This window comes from Polistes canadensis, unplaced genomic scaffold (genome assembly GCF_001313835.1).
Source record: "Polistes canadensis isolate GaletaPanama2010 unplaced genomic scaffold, ASM131383v1 scaffold_27, whole genome shotgun sequence".
Taxonomy (NCBI): domain Eukaryota; kingdom Metazoa; phylum Arthropoda; class Insecta; order Hymenoptera; family Vespidae; genus Polistes; species Polistes canadensis.
Window position 1 is genome coordinate 296,756 of NW_014569574.1, and position 17,573 is coordinate 314,328.

The window sequence follows — 17,573 nt, forward strand, 5'->3', positions numbered from 1 at the left end:
TTACCTATAAATAGAGAAACGACATTTAAGCCTATTCTTCCCTATCTTTCTTTTAATACTAACAATTACAATCAATAAATCTTTCTTTCTCGATTTTTACATTTATTTTCATACACGTGTCACTCTTCTTAATTACAACTCAATTACCTTCTATTGTTTTTATGCGATCTCTATTACCGACAAGTCACGTAGCAAATTCAAATGGTTTGTAAATAGTATCTATACTACTTTATATATATATATATATATATAGGGAGAGAGAGAGAGAGAGAATGATACGTAATTAATATTGAGAACATAAAAGAACTAAAAATGTATAAAATGATGCTTAAAATGTATGTGTGATCATCAATTTAATAAAAAATTAATTACTTATTGTGTTAATTTTGTATTACAACAACACTATTTTTGTTCTTATAAATTAATGCATATATATTGATCGAATAGTATATCACATGATCATTCGTGTTTACTTTCCAAAGTCTAATATCGTAATAAATAAAATTCGGTAAAACATAATTATTTTATACTTTCAATGATTACTGAATGTTTACAACGTTATGGTTAAATAACAGAGTCGAAATTTACCTTGTTCCTTTATTTAAATGATTAGTTTTTAGTTAGAATTATTTCTATCAACCGTACACATATATGTACGCATATAATATATATATATACACAAGTCTCATCATTACTTTTTTGCATAAAAATTACAAAGCAAGAAAAAACTTTGTCGAAGGGCTAACTAAAAATTATTCACAATTTTTCAAAAACGAGCATTGTGCTGACAAAACTACAAAAATAAAATATACACATACATTTATTCGTAATATATTAGCGCGATGTGTTTCTAATATTTTAAACATTTATTTATGTATTCTTTTTTTCGTTTGCTATCAAAAATATACCAATGCAATTAATCATGAAAAAACAGGATGTAGTTTATGTTGGAACAAGGATTAACGTAAGTTTCTTTTTTTTCTTTTTTTTTTTTTCTTTAGAATACTATATCACCCTAGTTATTGCAATCGACCAGCTATTTACAAAAGCAATAAATTGCATTATCTCAAATAATTTTCTCACTTCCCATCACAGGAAATAGTATTTGAGAGTATGCTTCATTACTCCTCTTCATACCAAATATTCTAGGATTGTATTTTCCCACAAAGATGAACTGGTATAAATTGGCTATTTCATGATTACTATATAAAAGAATTGTACAATAAGATAAAATCGAAGTTTCAATAAAAAAGTAGACATATTGTGATTGAATCCTTATGCCTTAGTACAAGGTTGTATCGTGTAATTTAATGGCGGTGGAGGAACTAGAAGTGGTAATGGAGTTGGTGGTGGTGGAGCTTGTACTGGAGTTGGCGTTGGAACGATTGATGGTGTTTCAGTAGCTCTAACTGTACCACTATAGGCTGATAGATAACTGGGCCATAAATTTGGAGGCGGTGGAGAACCTGGTGGCGGTGGCGGTGGTGGAAGATCATCCAATTCATCGGAATCTTCTATCATCATAGCAGACAAAGGAGTGACGCGTGGCTTCTTCAATTTAATTATTTTTACCTAAAATATTAATGTATACATAATACATATTTTTACAACAAATTATTTAACACAAATTTTAATCTAATTAGAAGATAAGATAAAAGTGATATCCATTATAAAATGTATAAAAAGTTATACTCTTAATTTTGTTAACATACTTTAACTTTTTTCTTTGTTTTGGGATGTCTCGCTCTTTTGTCTTTCTTCATTCTTTTAGAAATGGATCTCTTTAAGTCGCAAGAATTGTCCTGGGATATCATACTTGAAGGGGGAGGCGGAGATGGCATATCTCCTTCTCCACCGCTAGGACTAGTTCCTTCGCCAGGTTTAACACCGTCCGCAAATTGAACAGATTTCTTTGTTCTTCTTTTCTTCTGCGATAATTTTAACTTTAACTTCATTCTATGCTTTGTTGCATTAATTTTATTCTCAATGGTATTATCGCTTTTGTTAACATCACTTGTTTTTTCTATATCCACTTCCTCTTTATCTATACTATCTTCATTATCCTCATCTAATATAGAAAGATTATCTATGTTCCCATTAGAAAATGTATCTTTTCTACAATTAAAATATATATATATATATTTCATTAATATATAATAAATATAGATAAGTATTTTTATATAAAAAAACTTTGCATACCTAAAGCCAGGTGATATAAGTATTCCTTTTAAAGGTGCTATAGGTAAAAGAGGCCAATCTTTGGGTTTAGATTCTGCTTGATTTGTATTAACGTCATTGATTGGTACTTCCGTCTCTTTATTATCTTCCTTTCGATTTTCTATTTTGAATATTGACTTTTGATCATTTAGTTCTTCTTCTTCTTCATCATCTTCCGGTTCTTCATAATCATCATCTTCATCTTCTCCTTCTGCTTCTACTTCTGCTTCCACTTCTGCTTCCGCTTCTGCTTCCGCTTCTGCTTCTGCTTCCGCTTCCGCTTCCTCCTCTTCCTCGTCATCTTCATCGTCATCTCCTGCAACATCTTCTTCTTCTTCTTCTACTACTACAGACGATACTAATGGAATTGAATTGTCTGGTTCCTTTCCTAACTGGTCATCTAAGGTGGCTTCCTCATCTACTTCATGAAGAGCTTTTATAACCGATCGATCTATAGACGGGGGTATCTTCCGATGATCTAATAATGTTGTATTATCCGATTGTGGTGTACCTATTGTTTTCTTTTCAAGAAGTCTAAGTGCTCTTCGATTAATTTTTTCTATTCGTTTGCGTTCCTTTTCTTTTCTTCGTATTTCGCGCAATCTCTTACGTTCTTCTCTTTCTTTTCGACGAGCTTCAAGTATTGCTTCATAATTATATACTGGTTGTTGTACCGACACTTCTACAATTAATATAGTATAATTTTATTTTATATTCGTTTAAATAATGAAACAAATAAATTTAACTTACTCGGTACTGTAATTTCTGGTCTTGCATATGTTGTCCCAGAAATTGGTATTGGTACAGGTGCAGGTACAGGAACTGATAGAGCTAAAGGCACTGGGGATAAGGTCGAACTTTGTGTTGGTGTTGATACCACAGAAGGAATAGTGGGAATAGTAGGAATAGTGGGAATAGTGGGAATAGTGGGAATAGTGGGTACTGGCATAGGAACAGGAGCAGGTACAGGAACAGAAATTGGGACTGAAACAGGAGAAGGTGCAGGTTCAGTAGAATACGAAGTTGTTCCTGGTTGATCTACAGTTGACTGTGTACTACTGCTCCAGTCTAAGGACGTTGGTACTACTTGAAGGACATTACCAACGCGTACAACTTGACTGGATCCGTGTACGATTGGAGGAGTTGTAATTGCAGGTACTTCTGTACGTGTTGGAGATATTCCATTATAATCTGCAGGTACCACTTGTAAAACATTACCCACCTATATCAAGAAAAACAATTATAATTATTGTAATACTTCGTAGTTCAATAGATTAACCTTTTCTATCAAATTAAATTCATTAATCTACTACCAATTGTTTAATCAAATATATAAATATATTTAATATATTTATATATATTTTCTTTTCAACATTTATATATTTACCTGCAATACTGTAGTAGGTTGACGGCGGTACAATTGTTGTTGCTGTTGTGGTGGAGGAGATGGATATACAATGGTATTTGCATTAAAATTATTGGAATAATCAGAGAGTATATTTGTTTCTTGCTCGTGTTGCTTTTTAATTCCTAATTCTAATTCCAATCTGCAGTTAAATAAATAATTACCGATTAATATAAATCATGTATAGACAACTATTAAAACATGTAACTTGTGGAAAATTAAAATTGGTAAATAAAAAGGTTCGTGTTATTATAATCATTACCTGTCGTCGAGTGACAAACGCTTTGGAGAATTTGCAACAGTAGTATCGTTTATGCAAGGAGGGTAAGTTAAGTTATTCTCCGTGTAATAATAATCATTACTAGACTCGCTCGCACCAGGATATTGAAAGTTTGAAGATACATTATCAATACCGCCAGAAATCTGCATCTCTGTATCCATAACAGTAGAATCTGCTGTTACCCTTGTCACACCGGATGTTGACTGCACAATTGTCTCTATGCGTCTACCGGTTTCTTCACAATTTTTCCTACTATCTCTTAAATTTCCATTGATTTGATCCCTTAATAAAGAAGGTGACCTAATTATATAAAAATTTATAATATTATACATAATAAATTCATGACAATCTTATCGTGTAAAGAAAATAACAACTCATAAAATAAACATATACCGAGAAAGACGATGTGTTTCAGGTAATCTTGATTCATATTCAGGACTTCGTTTTCTCGATCTAGTTCTTGATGTCGATCTAGACCTTGATCTAGATCTTGACTGCAATTTTGGCCTTAATCGTAAGCACGATCTCGATGGTGACCGTGATTTTGATCTTGATCTCGACCTTGACCTTGATCGAGACCACGTTCTTGATCGCGATCTTGACAGGCATCTAAATCTATCCACAGATAATCGTGATGGCGAATGTCTTAAACAGGTGGATAGTATTGATCTTTTTTGAAGTTTTTCTGTTCTTATAGAATGCGTATATTTTTCTAAATCAGTAGTATCACCTACTTTTCCCCACTGCATATCTCGTCTTATGTTCTGTCTTTGTTGTTTGCTAAAATTAATACAATGAAAGCATACATATGTTTTTCACTTATAAACTTACATTAAATATTTCATTATTATTATTATTATAATATTATGTCAAGAAAGGGAAAGAGAAAAATTACCTTCGCCGAGAAGTAATAGGACCTTCCATAATTTCCCTGTCCAAACTTTCGTCCCTATAGTAAGGCCTATTATTATAATCTAAGTTTATATCCTGTTGATTACTAAATGAATCTAAAGATTCTCCATCTCGTAAAGCATTATCCATTTCAAATTGCCAAAATGCTTGATCTGTCTCCTCTTCGATTTGTATTCTAAAAGATTTGAATGCGTGTTAAAATCGAATTATATGCATATAGATATTAAAATACAATACCTATTTTCAGAATTTTTATTAAGTTCCATATTTCTTTCCCTTAACATTTCAATTGGATCATACGGTTTCATTTCCTTCTCTCGATTCTTATCCATACTATCATATCTTCTTTTACTCCATTCGTCACGATTGTTTTTATTTGCTATAAATATATATTTTTTAAAGTATTTGTATAATCTAATGAATGCTATACAGAATTAATACTTACGTTTGTTGTAGCTGGTATTAAATGATCTATCTGGGCTTCGTCCAAATCTATCTTTTCGACCGTCCATATTTCTTGTTCTATTAGATCTATTTAATTTTCTATCCCTGTCTCGAATATATAAAACATTTTCATCCCGTCTTCTAGGACTTTTACTTCGACTTCGGCTCCAGCTACGACTATGGCTGCCACTTCCACTACCTTCGCATTCCCAAGAAGTACACGGACTATCAATATGCTTTCTCTTGTTTCTCATCGGACTCATTTTTCTTCTGTTTTCATTGTATTCTACATTTTTAGAACCTTTATAATCTCTCTTTTCAATTCTGTCTTTTATTAATTCATTTATTTTTCTATTCCTTTTGTCCTTACTACGATCATTGTTGTATCGTTTATCATCTTCCTGCTTAGATGGTCTCTTTTTCTTTAGTTCTCTATTTGAAGATTTTGTACTTTGCATTATATCCATATCAGTATTATCTTCAATCATAGTAAGCTTAGTGGTCTTAGTATTATCATCTTTTTTCTTATTCTGATTTTTATATTCATCATTTTGATCGGAATATATGTTGGATGATTTAAATTTAGAATGAGTACTTTGAAGCTGCGAGTTCTGTAATATTTCTTCTTTTGATCCCAATTGGATATTAGTGGCAGTAATAGCAAGATCTGCAGAAGAACATTCGTCGGTACTTGTTATAGTAGCATCAAGAATTTTATTTGTATTTGCCATAGATGTAGATGCTGTAGTAGAAAATTCTGTATCTTCCTTGTTGCTGCTCAATATACGCGACTGTAAAAGTTTTTTCTGAATTGTTAAAAGGGCTGCAACTTGTTGCGCAGAATCAAGTAAGGGCACTTCAGTCGTTTTTGATTTATCGTGCTCATTGGAGCGTCGAATTAAAAATTGTTTTGGTATAAGTTTAAAAGTTGCTTTTTCCTCATTTGTCTCATCATTTTTTGTATTAATTTCTGTTATCATATCAACATTCTGAACATTTTCATTATTATAAGATACATCTGTTTCATACCCAGTAAACATATCCATTCGTAAAGATTTAGATGAATGTCCATCGGAACATAAATCATTGACGATATTGAGTAACTTTTCCGAATTTTCAGAAACAACAGGATTACATTTTTCTGTTTTTGAATGAACATCTATATTTTGAAGATTATGTTTAGTTGATGATGTTTTAGAACCTATGTATATATTTTCATGGAACTTTTTTAATTGTAATGGTATAGTGGAAGAAGATATCGAATTATCTTCTATTTGAGATAATTCTTTATTTTTATTTTCATGCGATCTATTCTTGCTCAAAGAAGTTGAATTACTGCCACAAGAAAAAGTTTCGATATCTTCAGACTTCTGTGATGGTGCTGGAGAACTTGGACTATATAATTCTATATTTCTTTGACCTAATTTGGTATCAATATCTAGGATAGATTTTAATCGTTCTGTAGATGGATTCTTTTTATTCATAATTGATGCCTTTTCTATAATTGTATCAATATTTTCATTTTCGCTCCATGATTGTTCTAATAATTCCTTATCTTCTAATTTCAAAGAACAAGATCGTTTTCTTTTAACGAAATTCATAGGATTTTCAGGGTATTTAGAATCAAATGTCTCAACACTTAACGGTTCATTTACAACATGGCAAATATCATCCTTTACCTTATCTTTTAATGCAATTTTTTCGGGTACATCCAAAGATGTTCTACTACTTGTATGTTCAGGTTTAGTTTGATTCGACCATTCAACGCATTCCTCTTCCCACATAACAGAAGCTTTGAGCTCCATCTTTTCATCAGATTGAGATCCTATATCCCAACGACTCTTTTTCACTTTTTTATTCATATTAAATTCATTTTCTTTTAAATTATCAAGCATTTCATCGCTATTTCTATCCTTATTATTTTTAACATAGTTAATAGATAAATCAGATTGAATGTTACTGGTAATATCAATAATATCACTAACAATACTTGTGGCAGCACTAGTAGCACTGGCTACGCTATTTGTATCAATATTATCCTTGCATTTTTCATTAGTACGCATAAATGATTCTTCTTCAATATCCCAATCATCTCTCTTCCTTTTATTTTTCTCTTGAATAAGCATCATAGCTTCTCTCTCACCTTCTTCCTCCTCATCTTCCCAGATTCTTATAGTGCATTTCTCTATTCGTTTACGACTTTCTCTTGCACTTTCTTTTTCAACGGCAATATATGTGTCTGTTCTTCTATCATATTTCACTTCTTTTTCCAATTTTTTCGAACCATGAGAAATTCTTTTTTTATTAACTGTTAAATCTGCAATAGCTTCTAAACTGTCTACTTCCCATTCGTCAGCTAATAGTTGACTTTTATTTACTTCTTTTTCAAGTTGTGTTAACGATAGTACATTTAAAGTATCAAATTCGGTTTCTCTCCATTTTTCTTTTTTGTGTTTCTCCAGCTTCTTCGATAACTTAATATCATCCTGTATTATTTGCTGAGCTATGCGTTCAGTTGCTCTTTTCTCCCAACCAGCAAGAAATTCGGTATTACTTTTCTTATCCTTATCTTTTTTCCTTTTTCTTTTTTCGTCCAAATCATTTTCTATCTTTTGTTTCCCTTCGGCAAAATTTTCATCAGATCGCTTCTCGTTTATTTTATCTATTGCTGTAATACTTTGGTCACCTCTGTCCATTTTTTTAAATTTATTTTGCTCGTCATCTTTCAACATATTTACATCACGATTTATTTCGGATATTTGACTTTCAAGTTGTTCGGATATAATAACCGAATTTACTTCCCATGCCTCTAAAAATTTATCCGCACTTTTATTCTGACTATCTTTATTGGATATTACAGATTTGTTTTTATTTTCCCACAAATTAGATTTTTCTCCTTGGATCATTTTTACATTCATTTCTTTTTTAATTTGTTTTGATACAGATTGTATATTTACTAATTTATTTTGTATCGTATGCTTCATAGTCGAATCTGAAACCTCATTCATGAATTCTCTATTATCAAGATTTTTCTCGCTCAATACTTTTCTACTTTTTAATTTCTTCTTTATCATTTTTTTTCTTTTTCTTCTTTCATCGGAATCACTGCTACTCGATGGAGAACTCGCTTTTCTTCTACGTTTTTTCTTTATTCTGACTATTCTTTTTGCTTTCTTTTTTCTTTTACCAAGTTTTTTTTTCTTCCTCTTTTTCTTTTTTCTTTTATTATCGGAACTGAAAGAATCGCTGCTACTGCTTGTACTACTACTTTCACTACTATCAGAATCAGATGAACTCGAATCCTGAGATAATTTTCTGCTTCTATGTCTTTTAGTTTTTTTATCTTCTGAATCTGAGGAGCTACTACTACTAGTTGAATCGCTACTACTAAATGTCTCCTTTAGTAACCGCTTTTTCTTTTTCTTTCTTCTTTTTGGTTCGGAATTTTCATCACTTAATTTTTCTACTTTGACCCTAGCTTTATTCCAATCGTTAGATATAGATTGCGATTCGTTTATTTCCTCTTCCTCACGAATAGTTGTATTTTCAAAAATTCTTTCGTCCTCTTGCACAGGAGCTTGTGAATTTACCGACAAAGTGGAATGTTCTGAATGTTGAAACGCTACACAAGAGTTCTCTAAACATTCTTTTTCTTGCAATTGTTTTTCCGTTAATATTTCATTAGTAATATTATTTTGATTATCGCATGCCATATCTTTAGTCGTAGGAAAAGTGTTATGCTTATATTCCAATGATGTAAGTTCTATATTAAATTCATGATAATTCGATGGAGATACAGATTTAAGCAGACATTTCTCCGAAGTAAATTTTTGTACTGTACTTACTGTATCTGGTAAAGGAATATCTGTACAAACCATTTTCATGAATTGCTCATACTCCGAAGCTAATTTTTCATTTCCTGTAGATAATAAGATAGGAGATGCAGATTCTTTATCTAGAATTTCAGATTTTTCAACAACTTCAGAATTATTCTGATCATCTGTATTTTCTACATTCCTGCTATTTTCACCGGAAGGATTAATGATTGAGGTTGACACCTCTTTCTCTTCTAAAAATTTAATTTTATTTACTTATAAAAAGTAATTTATTTACGTACTTGTTTATATATTGTAAATAATATATTAATAATCTTACCTTGTTCGATAATATTTTCCGTTTCCACTTTTTTATCCTCATTTTCTATTTCATTATTTTCTTGTGGAATTTCATCTTCGCTGTCCCATTTTGATTTTGACGATTGTACATCCACGGATAATTGCCATTTTGTATCATCATTAGACTCAATTATGTTTAGTTTTTTATACCAATTACGAGAACACAGCGGTTTTTCGTTATCTTCCGTATTGACTCTACAACAATCATTGTCTAATTAAATAAAGAAATAAACAGAATAAAATAGAAGAAAAAAATTATTCATACTGAATAGACGTTGCATCACATATTTTTCGTAGCTTTTCCCTGCGATCCAATGTAACAGCCTGAAATAACTGTTGCCGATTTAACAAAAGAGACACACGAGGATTTTCACAATAAAGTAATTGCCGTCCACGTTTTGTTAATCTAATAGATTCCGGGGGAAATCCTTTAAGTCCATCTAGTCCTTCAGCAATTAAGGCAGTACGTTTTATACGATAGTTATTCAACATCAACATTTGATCCAAGTTACGAGTATAATCTTGCACTGCCCTGCAGTATAATTGCTGTTATATTACATTCTACTTATTTTCTCTTTTAATTCTAATAAAACTTCAAAATAAATGAAATCTTAAAAAATATAAAATAACAAAATACGAACCTGCTTTTAATAGATCGTTCTGACATTTCTTGTTTTCTAAATTGAATGTATTCGTTCATAGTTACACCAGATTTTTTTATTTCTGCCCACGATTCGCACTTTTTTAATTCTTTTTCTTTCTCTTTGTCTTTGAATTTATTTTTCTCTTTTTTACCTTTAACATCTGCATTACTTTCTCGCATGTCATTTGGTTTATCCTTTCTGTCTTTCGATTCATCCTTCTTTCCTCTTATTTCTTCTTTCTTGTCTTTGTGACTTTCCTTTTTATCTCTTCCATCATTTTTTTTATCACGATTCAATTCTACCTTGGCCTCGGTTCGCTTATATTTATCTTTTCTTTCTCTATCCTTTCTATGTTGTTCCCTATTCTGGAGAGATGATTTATAATTATATCTTTCTCTACTCCCATGCTGTTCTCTCACAAGTTTATTTCCACTTCTTTCTTTTCCTTCTCTGCTATGTTTTCTCCTTTAAAATATTTGGTATATTTTATATATTACATTTTGATTTTCTTATGTTTTAATTTAATTGCGTAATACGTTAGAAAAATAAAACTAAGAAAATAAATCAATATTTATTTCACATACTTGCGGTCTAATACAGATCTATTTGAACCCCTTTGAGAGGAAATTGCGTCCTTTTGTCTAGATCTTCCTTTAGAATTTCTCGATGTTCCCCACATAGATGAATTATTTCTAGTAAAATTCTCTTCTTCCAAACTTGCTATACAAAAGTAAATCGAAATTGTCTAGCATATTCAAAATTTGTAATTACTTATTATATGTAAAGTACAATTACCTGCAGCCATAGCTTCTGCAAGTAATAATTTACTTTTAGACTCTTCTCTTCTAATTTCTTCTATTGCCAGAACTTTTTCTTCTAGATAAGAAGAAATTAATAACACATAATTCTATCTAATACTAGTTAAAAATACAAATAAAAAATAAAAGGAAGAACAAAATAATCTATTTCGTTTTTATACCTGGTTTCTTTCTTAATTTACTACCACTGGAATAACGATTGTACGATGATTGTTGGCTATTATGCTCTGTTTTCATAGATTTTGTATCACCAGCAGTATCTTCATTGTCTGCACCGATAACTTGAGGTACAGAAGATTTAATTGAAGTTTTCGGTAATACATTAAACTTATTCGCAAATGCCAATAATCTCTTTTTAGCTTGAACTTTACCAAGAACGGGTTTAAGCATTCTTGGACTTTCTAACCTACATGTATCTCCATCACTTGCTTGGCCCTTAGTACTTTCGGGTGTTTCAGGCATCTGTATGTCTAGTAAAGACATCGAAATATCCGGTGTAGGCTCTTCTGGAGCATAAGCATCCTCAGTTCCAGACATTATGCCTTTTTTCTTAAGCGCTATTTAAACAAAATTAAAGAATATAAATGAAAAGCGTAATAAAATAAAGTAAAATAGAAAACAATGTTTATAAATGTAAATTACAATTTTAGTTTTATTCTTGAAAAGTATATTTTCTCGTTGACATTATTTTAATTTGTTATTACTTTTATTAATTTGTTTTTTATTATGTTTATTACAATAATATCCTATATACAATATTATTATATTGTATTGTATATTTATTTGTTTTTATTATTAGTATTAGGTTTATTTAATGAGAATAAAATGCAAGTTTAATTTTAAAATATCAAAGCTTCTACATAATAAACATTTACAAAACCTAGTAAACAAAAAAAAGAAATACTATGCATTTCATTCATTAAATTTACATATTTCTTGTATTATTAAGGTACAAAGCAATACGTTATTTCAGAAATTGAATTAAATTATCAAAGTACAAAATAAAAATGATAATTTTCTTCTTATTACACAGATAATTATAGAAATTGTATTACCAAATCGCACAAACAAATTCATATTATATTCATACAAACAAACTATAAACAGATTACAAAAAATATGTACGATTAAAATTGGCTTCTTAAACAAATAAAATGTACAAATATAATATAATTATAAAAATAATATTACAAGATAGGAAAAACATGTTAATATCATTAAAGTCAAATATATAATATTGAATAACGTAAATGATTGTTTCTTACCTTACAACAATATATTTAAGTAATGGAGCAATACATCTTTTTATTGCAAAATTTATTAAAATAGTTTAGGAAGTGTAACTATAGTAATAGATAAAATTCTAATATAATATAAGTAAGTTTGTCACTACTATTTGTTAATGTTCAACAGCCTTTGCGAATGAAAAACGTCAGACATTTTATTCAAACGAGAAATCGACACTATAAACGAGTAGAAACTGTTAGTAGGTTAAAGGGTTTGATCTGTTCCGATATGTCCCTTGTATTTAACTTGGTTCACTGTTTACAGCGCCTCTGGTGGAAATGTCTAATAATAAGCTTTTATTTAAACTATTAAACTTAACCAAAACACAGAGAAAGAATATATATATATATATAAATTTACTTATGAGTAATACGTGCATATATATATATTTAACCATCCATTATATCACACAAATGTATTAACATGACGTTTCAGACATATTTTCAAATAAATACTTATCGTATTTTATTATTTTTTCTAAGCAAGGGAACCTAATTTTAGAAATATAAAAGCTTTATTAATTTGATCTTCTTAAATAACAAATTATTAAATAAAATTAATATGATTCGAAACACAACTGAATGAGCTTTAGTCAACTTCTATAATTTGAATAATGTTCGAAATGGGAAGTATCGATAGATGGAGGAAATTTAGCGGGAAATATATGAATCTAACGCCACCTAGTGTTGACGCTCAATGTGATTTTATATGTTATACATGTGCATTTATATTTAATTATTATTATACAATACAATTAAATATTTGAAATAAATTACGATATTTTTACCACATTATTTATTAAATAATAATTAAATAATTATATTTCTTTGTTAATTTATATTTCGTTAAAATACAAAGTTAAATATAAGTTATTGTTACTCTCATAGAGAGTTTTCATTCCTTAGATTTTATTAATCATACATCATGGTAAGTAATTATTAAAAAATAATTGATGAATAAAAATTTCATTATTTAAAATATAATATTTTATTTGATATAATTAAATGTGTGTGTGTGTAGATACTTGTAAGGAAATGATTTAATCTGAAAATATTTTTTGTCAAATAAGTTTTACCAATTGCTTGTATTTTCTTTTATTATATCATAGAGTCAAAATAGTTCACCTGTTAGATCGGACAGGCAAACAGAGATGATGACATCTCCTGCACCAGAAATAGATGAACCTTTTGAAGATGAAAGTGCATTACTTGATGAAGAAAATGATATTAATAACCAACAAGAAGAAGAAGAAGGAGAAGAATTATTTGGAGATAACATGGAGGCGTAAAACATTATATATAATATTATAATATATTTATGGATTAAAATATTCATTTTTTAATTAATCAAATATTTTATTGTACAGTGATTATCGTCCCATGCCAGCTCTTGATAGATATGATCCTGCAATGCTTGACGATGATGAGTACTCTGAATTGTCTCAAGGAGATCGTGCAGCAGCTGAACGAGAAATGCGAAGAAGAGATCGTGCAGCTGGAATTCTAAGGGATGATAGAGATTTACTTTATGGTAAAATTCTTTCTATAGTATTGTATCATTTATAGAAATATTCATTTTCACTTCTAGTTTTAAGCATTCTTTGATTATTATATTCTTACATTTGTATACTATAATATAAATGTATTAAATAAATTATAGATGATACCGATGAAGATGATACTCAAACTCACAAGCGACGTATGGCTGAAAAGGCTGCCACTGGTGAAATTGATGATATAGAAGTACAAATCTACTTATTATTTATTTTTACAAATATAATTCTTTATTTATTATCATTTAAAAAATTTCTCTTTTCCTAATTTTAGATAATAGAATCTATTGAAAATTTAGAAGATACAAAAGGCCATTCTATCAAGGAATGGGTTACGATGTTAGGACCACGAACAGAAATTTCCAATCGTTTTAAAAGTTTTTTGCGTACCCATACAAATTCAAAAGGACAATATATGTATAGAGAACGTGTTCGTCACATGTGCGAAAGTAATCAGGTAGTAGAAGTAGAACATTTGTTTTATGAGTAATTTTGTGTATATTGATTTATTTATTGATTTTGGTTTACAATTAATTTCGTCGATTAATCTTTTAATTTTTATCATAGTCTAGCTTTATCGTGGAATTTCCTATTCTTGCAAGTAAAGAACATGTTTTGGCTTATTTTTTGCCTGAAGCTCCGTTTCAAATGTTACAAATATTTGATGAAGTAGCTAAAGATTTGGTATTAACTATTTTCCCTAGTTACGAAAGAGTTACAAGTGAAATTCATGTTAGAATATCGGAACTTCCATTAATAGAGGAATTACGTACGTTTAGGTATAAGCTATGATAATTTGATTTTCTCACATTTTATATCTTTTATGTTTGTATTTCTTTCAATATTATTTAACTTATTTTGAAAATATAGGAAGCTACATCTTAACCAATTAGTTCGAACTCTTGGTGTTGTAACAGCTACGACAGGAGTGTTGCCGCAATTATCTGTCGTGAAATATGATTGTTCTAAATGCGGATACGTTCTTGGCCCATTTGTACAATCACAAAACTCAGAAGTGAAACCGAGTTCATGTCCAGAATGTCAAAGCTTGGGTCCTTTTATGGTAAGCATATTTTGTTTTGAAGATATGGGTCATTTCTAACATACATATTTATATTGATAAATCATTTTCAGATTAATATGGAACAAACAATCTACAGAAATTATCAAAGAATAACAATTCAAGAATCTCCAGGTAGAGTACCTGCAGGCAGAATACCAAGAAGTAAAGATTGTATTTTATTATCTGATCTTTGTGATCGATGTAAACCAGGAGATGAGATAGATCTTACAGCTATATATACTAACAATTATGACGGTTCTTTAAATACAGAACAGGTTGATTATACATTTAATACCATTTATTATTAAATAATCGTTCTACTATATATCTTTTAAACTGTTGTAATTATTGATTATCTTAAATAGGGATTTCCAGTTTTTTCTACAGTATTATTGGCTAATTACTTATTTGTAAAGGATTCTAAAGAAATTGTTGAATCTTTAACCGAAGAAGACATCGCTAGTATTCTTGCTTTAAGTAAAGATCATCGTATCGCTGATCGAATTGTTGCAAGTATTGCTCCTTCTATCTATGGACATGAATATATTAAACGAGCACTGGCGTTAACTATTTTTGGAGGAGAAGCCAAAAATCCTGGTGAATAAATCACAAATTAATTTTGTCATATTACAAAGAAGAAAAAAATTGTTTGACATGTTTATATTAATTGAGATATTCTTTTATTTTAAAAAGGTAATAAGCACAAAGTAAGAGGAGATATAAATGTTTTGATCTGTGGTGATCCAGGAACAGCCAAATCTCAATTTCTAAAATATATTGAAAAAATAGCTCCAAGAGCAATTTTTACAACAGGTCAAGGAGCTTCTGCTGTAGGTTTAACCGCGTATGTACGTAAATCACCTACTACACGAGAATGGACGTTAGAAGCTGGTGCTTTGGTTTTAGCAGACCATGGTATTTGTCTAATTGATGAATTCGATAAGGTAATACATTCATATAAACCATTGTAGAAATTATTATATTATATGATTCTATTAATTTAGATTTTTAATATTATATTTGTAGATGAACGACGCAGATAGAACATCTATACACGAAGCTATGGAACAGCAAAGTATTTCTATTTCAAAAGCAGGAATCGTTACATCATTGCATGCTAGATGTTCAGTAATAGCTGCATCCAATCCAATTGGAGGAAGATACGATGCCAGTATGACCTTTTCAGAAAATGTAAAAAATTACTTATATTTAAAAATAACTGTTTATAAATTACGTCATATGAGTTTATATTTAAGAACATTGTATTATTATAGGTGGATTTATCGGAGCCAATTATTTCCCGATTTGATATACTATGTATAGTAAAAGATGAAGTGGATCCTATGCAAGATAGACATTTAGCTAAATTTGTGGTAAACTCGCATGTTAAACATCATCCGACTAATTCAGAAAAAGCAGTACCACCAGAACCAACCGAGACAACTGAAAGTCTATCTATTCCTCAAGATCTTCTTAAAAAGTATATTGTCTATGCTAAACAAAACGTTCATCCTAAATTAACTAATATTAACCAAGATAAAGTTGCTAAATTATACAGCCGTTTGAGACAAGAAAGTTTGGTAAGTTTAAATAGTGTTGCAGTATAAGTACAGGGATATATAATGTACTTTTTAGAAATTTATATGCTGTAAATAATTAACTAAATTAAATCATCAACACCATATTGACTTGCAGGCTACAGGAAGTTTACCTATAACGGTACGACATATTGAAAGTATTATTCGTATGGCTGAAGCTAGTGCAAAAATGCATTTACGAGATCATGTGCAAGAAAGTGATATTAATCTTGCTATTAGAATGGTTTTAGACAGTTTCGTTGATACACAAAAATACTCTGTTATGAAAAGTATGCGTCAGGTATGTAAATTGTAAATGTAATTTTAATTTGACCAATATTTGAAGAGTCCTAGTAGAAAACACATAAATTGCTTTTTAATCTCGTAATTACTTTCTGCTTCTTTTTAAACTTGATGTTAACATTTTATTATTTCAGACATTCCAAAAATACTTATCATATAAAAAAGATCACAGTGAACTTTTATATTACATACTTCGTCAAATTACGTTGGATACATTAGCATTCCAAAAAGCCTTACATGGGAGTCGAATTACAACTCTTGAAATATCCGAAAAAGATTTATTGGATAGGGTAATACAAACTATATTGATTGTAAAAATATTGTGTATCCATATACAGTAATTTTTTTTTATATTTCTGGTAATTAGATACGATACTAATTTCATTTTCTTTTTCAGGCTAAACAAATCGACATACATAATTTACATCCATTTTATGAAAGTGATATTTTCAAAACTAATAATTTTGTATACGATTCTCGAAGAAAGGTGATTATTCAAACTCTTCCAGAAAATGTTGATGACTGAGGAATCCATTAAATATTTCCATTATATATTTTAAATAATATTTCTTAAGTTTCTTTTTTCACACACACAAAGGCATTTTTACTAATTAAAGAAACTTTTATTTTATGAGCATTTTGTATGTATTCATGTAACTGTTTATACGATTATTTTAATAATGAGTAATTGTAAGTGAAATATGTACCGAATTACATTAATTTTATTACATATTGTATATCTGTTTCAAAAGGTCTATACTCTTATGCGTATTGCTATGACTTTTCTCTAAAAAAAATTAAATTACATAAATGTTATATCGCAAAGAATATAATTTATATGTTGGTACTAATATTCGCCAAATAAACGAAGGAATGAATGATAAATGAATGAGGTT

At 29.7% G+C, this 17,573-nt stretch overlaps 2 protein-coding genes across 3 annotated transcripts; one reads left to right on the forward strand and one right to left on the reverse strand.

Annotated features, from left to right (window-relative positions):
- Window positions 1-583: 583 nt before the first annotated feature.
- Window positions 584-12,444, reverse strand: LOC106783903 (MATH and LRR domain-containing protein PFE0570w-like). 2 transcript variants are annotated; one of them, XM_014742892.1, is made up of 18 exons: window positions 12,161-12,430; window positions 11,306-11,452; window positions 11,057-11,176; window positions 10,873-10,953; window positions 10,662-10,797; window positions 10,075-10,542; window positions 9,699-9,965; window positions 9,414-9,628; window positions 5,260-9,327; window positions 5,052-5,193; window positions 4,798-4,989; window positions 4,296-4,682; window positions 3,885-4,202; window positions 3,605-3,764; window positions 2,968-3,439; window positions 2,200-2,899; window positions 1,713-2,115; window positions 584-1,572 (listed from the first exon to the last, which is right to left on the reverse strand). In XM_014742892.1, the coding sequence occupies exons 2-18, from the start codon at window positions 11,430-11,432 to the stop codon at window positions 1,276-1,278; spliced, it is 8,553 nt and encodes a 2,850-aa protein (XP_014598378.1). In that variant the 5' UTR covers window positions 11,433-11,452; window positions 12,161-12,430; the 3' UTR covers window positions 584-1,275. The 2 variants fall into 2 exon arrangements, with proteins under 2 accessions (XP_014598378.1, XP_014598377.1); XM_014742891.1 differs by having other exon boundaries at window positions 11,057-11,452; window positions 12,161-12,444.
- A 559-nt stretch (window positions 12,445-13,003) lies between these two features.
- Window positions 13,004-17,407, forward strand: LOC106783930 (DNA replication licensing factor Mcm2). Its single transcript, XM_014742949.1, has 15 exons — window positions 13,004-13,109; window positions 13,291-13,466; window positions 13,549-13,712; window positions 13,842-13,924; window positions 14,009-14,191; window positions 14,302-14,513; window positions 14,605-14,797; window positions 14,869-15,072; window positions 15,163-15,394; window positions 15,491-15,741; window positions 15,824-15,988; window positions 16,072-16,377; window positions 16,493-16,675; window positions 16,812-16,967; window positions 17,075-17,407. Exons 1-15 carry the CDS (start codon window positions 13,107-13,109, stop codon window positions 17,201-17,203), a joined length of 2,640 nt encoding a protein of 879 aa, XP_014598435.1. The 5' UTR covers window positions 13,004-13,106; the 3' UTR covers window positions 17,204-17,407.
- Window positions 17,408-17,573: the final 166 nt, after the last annotated feature.

What these genes read in the sequence shown, in the direction of transcription:
- LOC106783903 (XM_014742891.1), bottom strand. Translation starts at nt 11,432, where the DNA reads ATGTCTGGAACTGAGGATGCTTATGCTCCAGAAGAGCCTACACCGGAT. An exon ending in TGCAGAAGCTATGGCTGCAG is followed by an intron (nt 10,798 to 10,872) that starts GTAATTGTACTT and finishes ACTTTTGTATAG; the next exon opens with CAAGTTTGGAAGAAGAGAAT. An exon ending in CCTATTACTTCTCGGCGAAG is followed by an intron (nt 4,683 to 4,797) that starts GTAATTTTTCTC and finishes TATTAATTTTAG; the next exon opens with CAAACAACAAAGACAGAACA.
- LOC106783930 (XM_014742949.1), top strand. An exon ending in ACATGTGCGAAAGTAATCAG is followed by an intron (nt 14,192 to 14,301) that starts GTAGTAGAAGTA and finishes TTTTTATCATAG; the next exon opens with TCTAGCTTTATCGTGGAATT. An exon ending in AAAGCTTGGGTCCTTTTATG is followed by an intron (nt 14,798 to 14,868) that starts GTAAGCATATTT and finishes AATCATTTTCAG; the next exon opens with ATTAATATGGAACAAACAAT.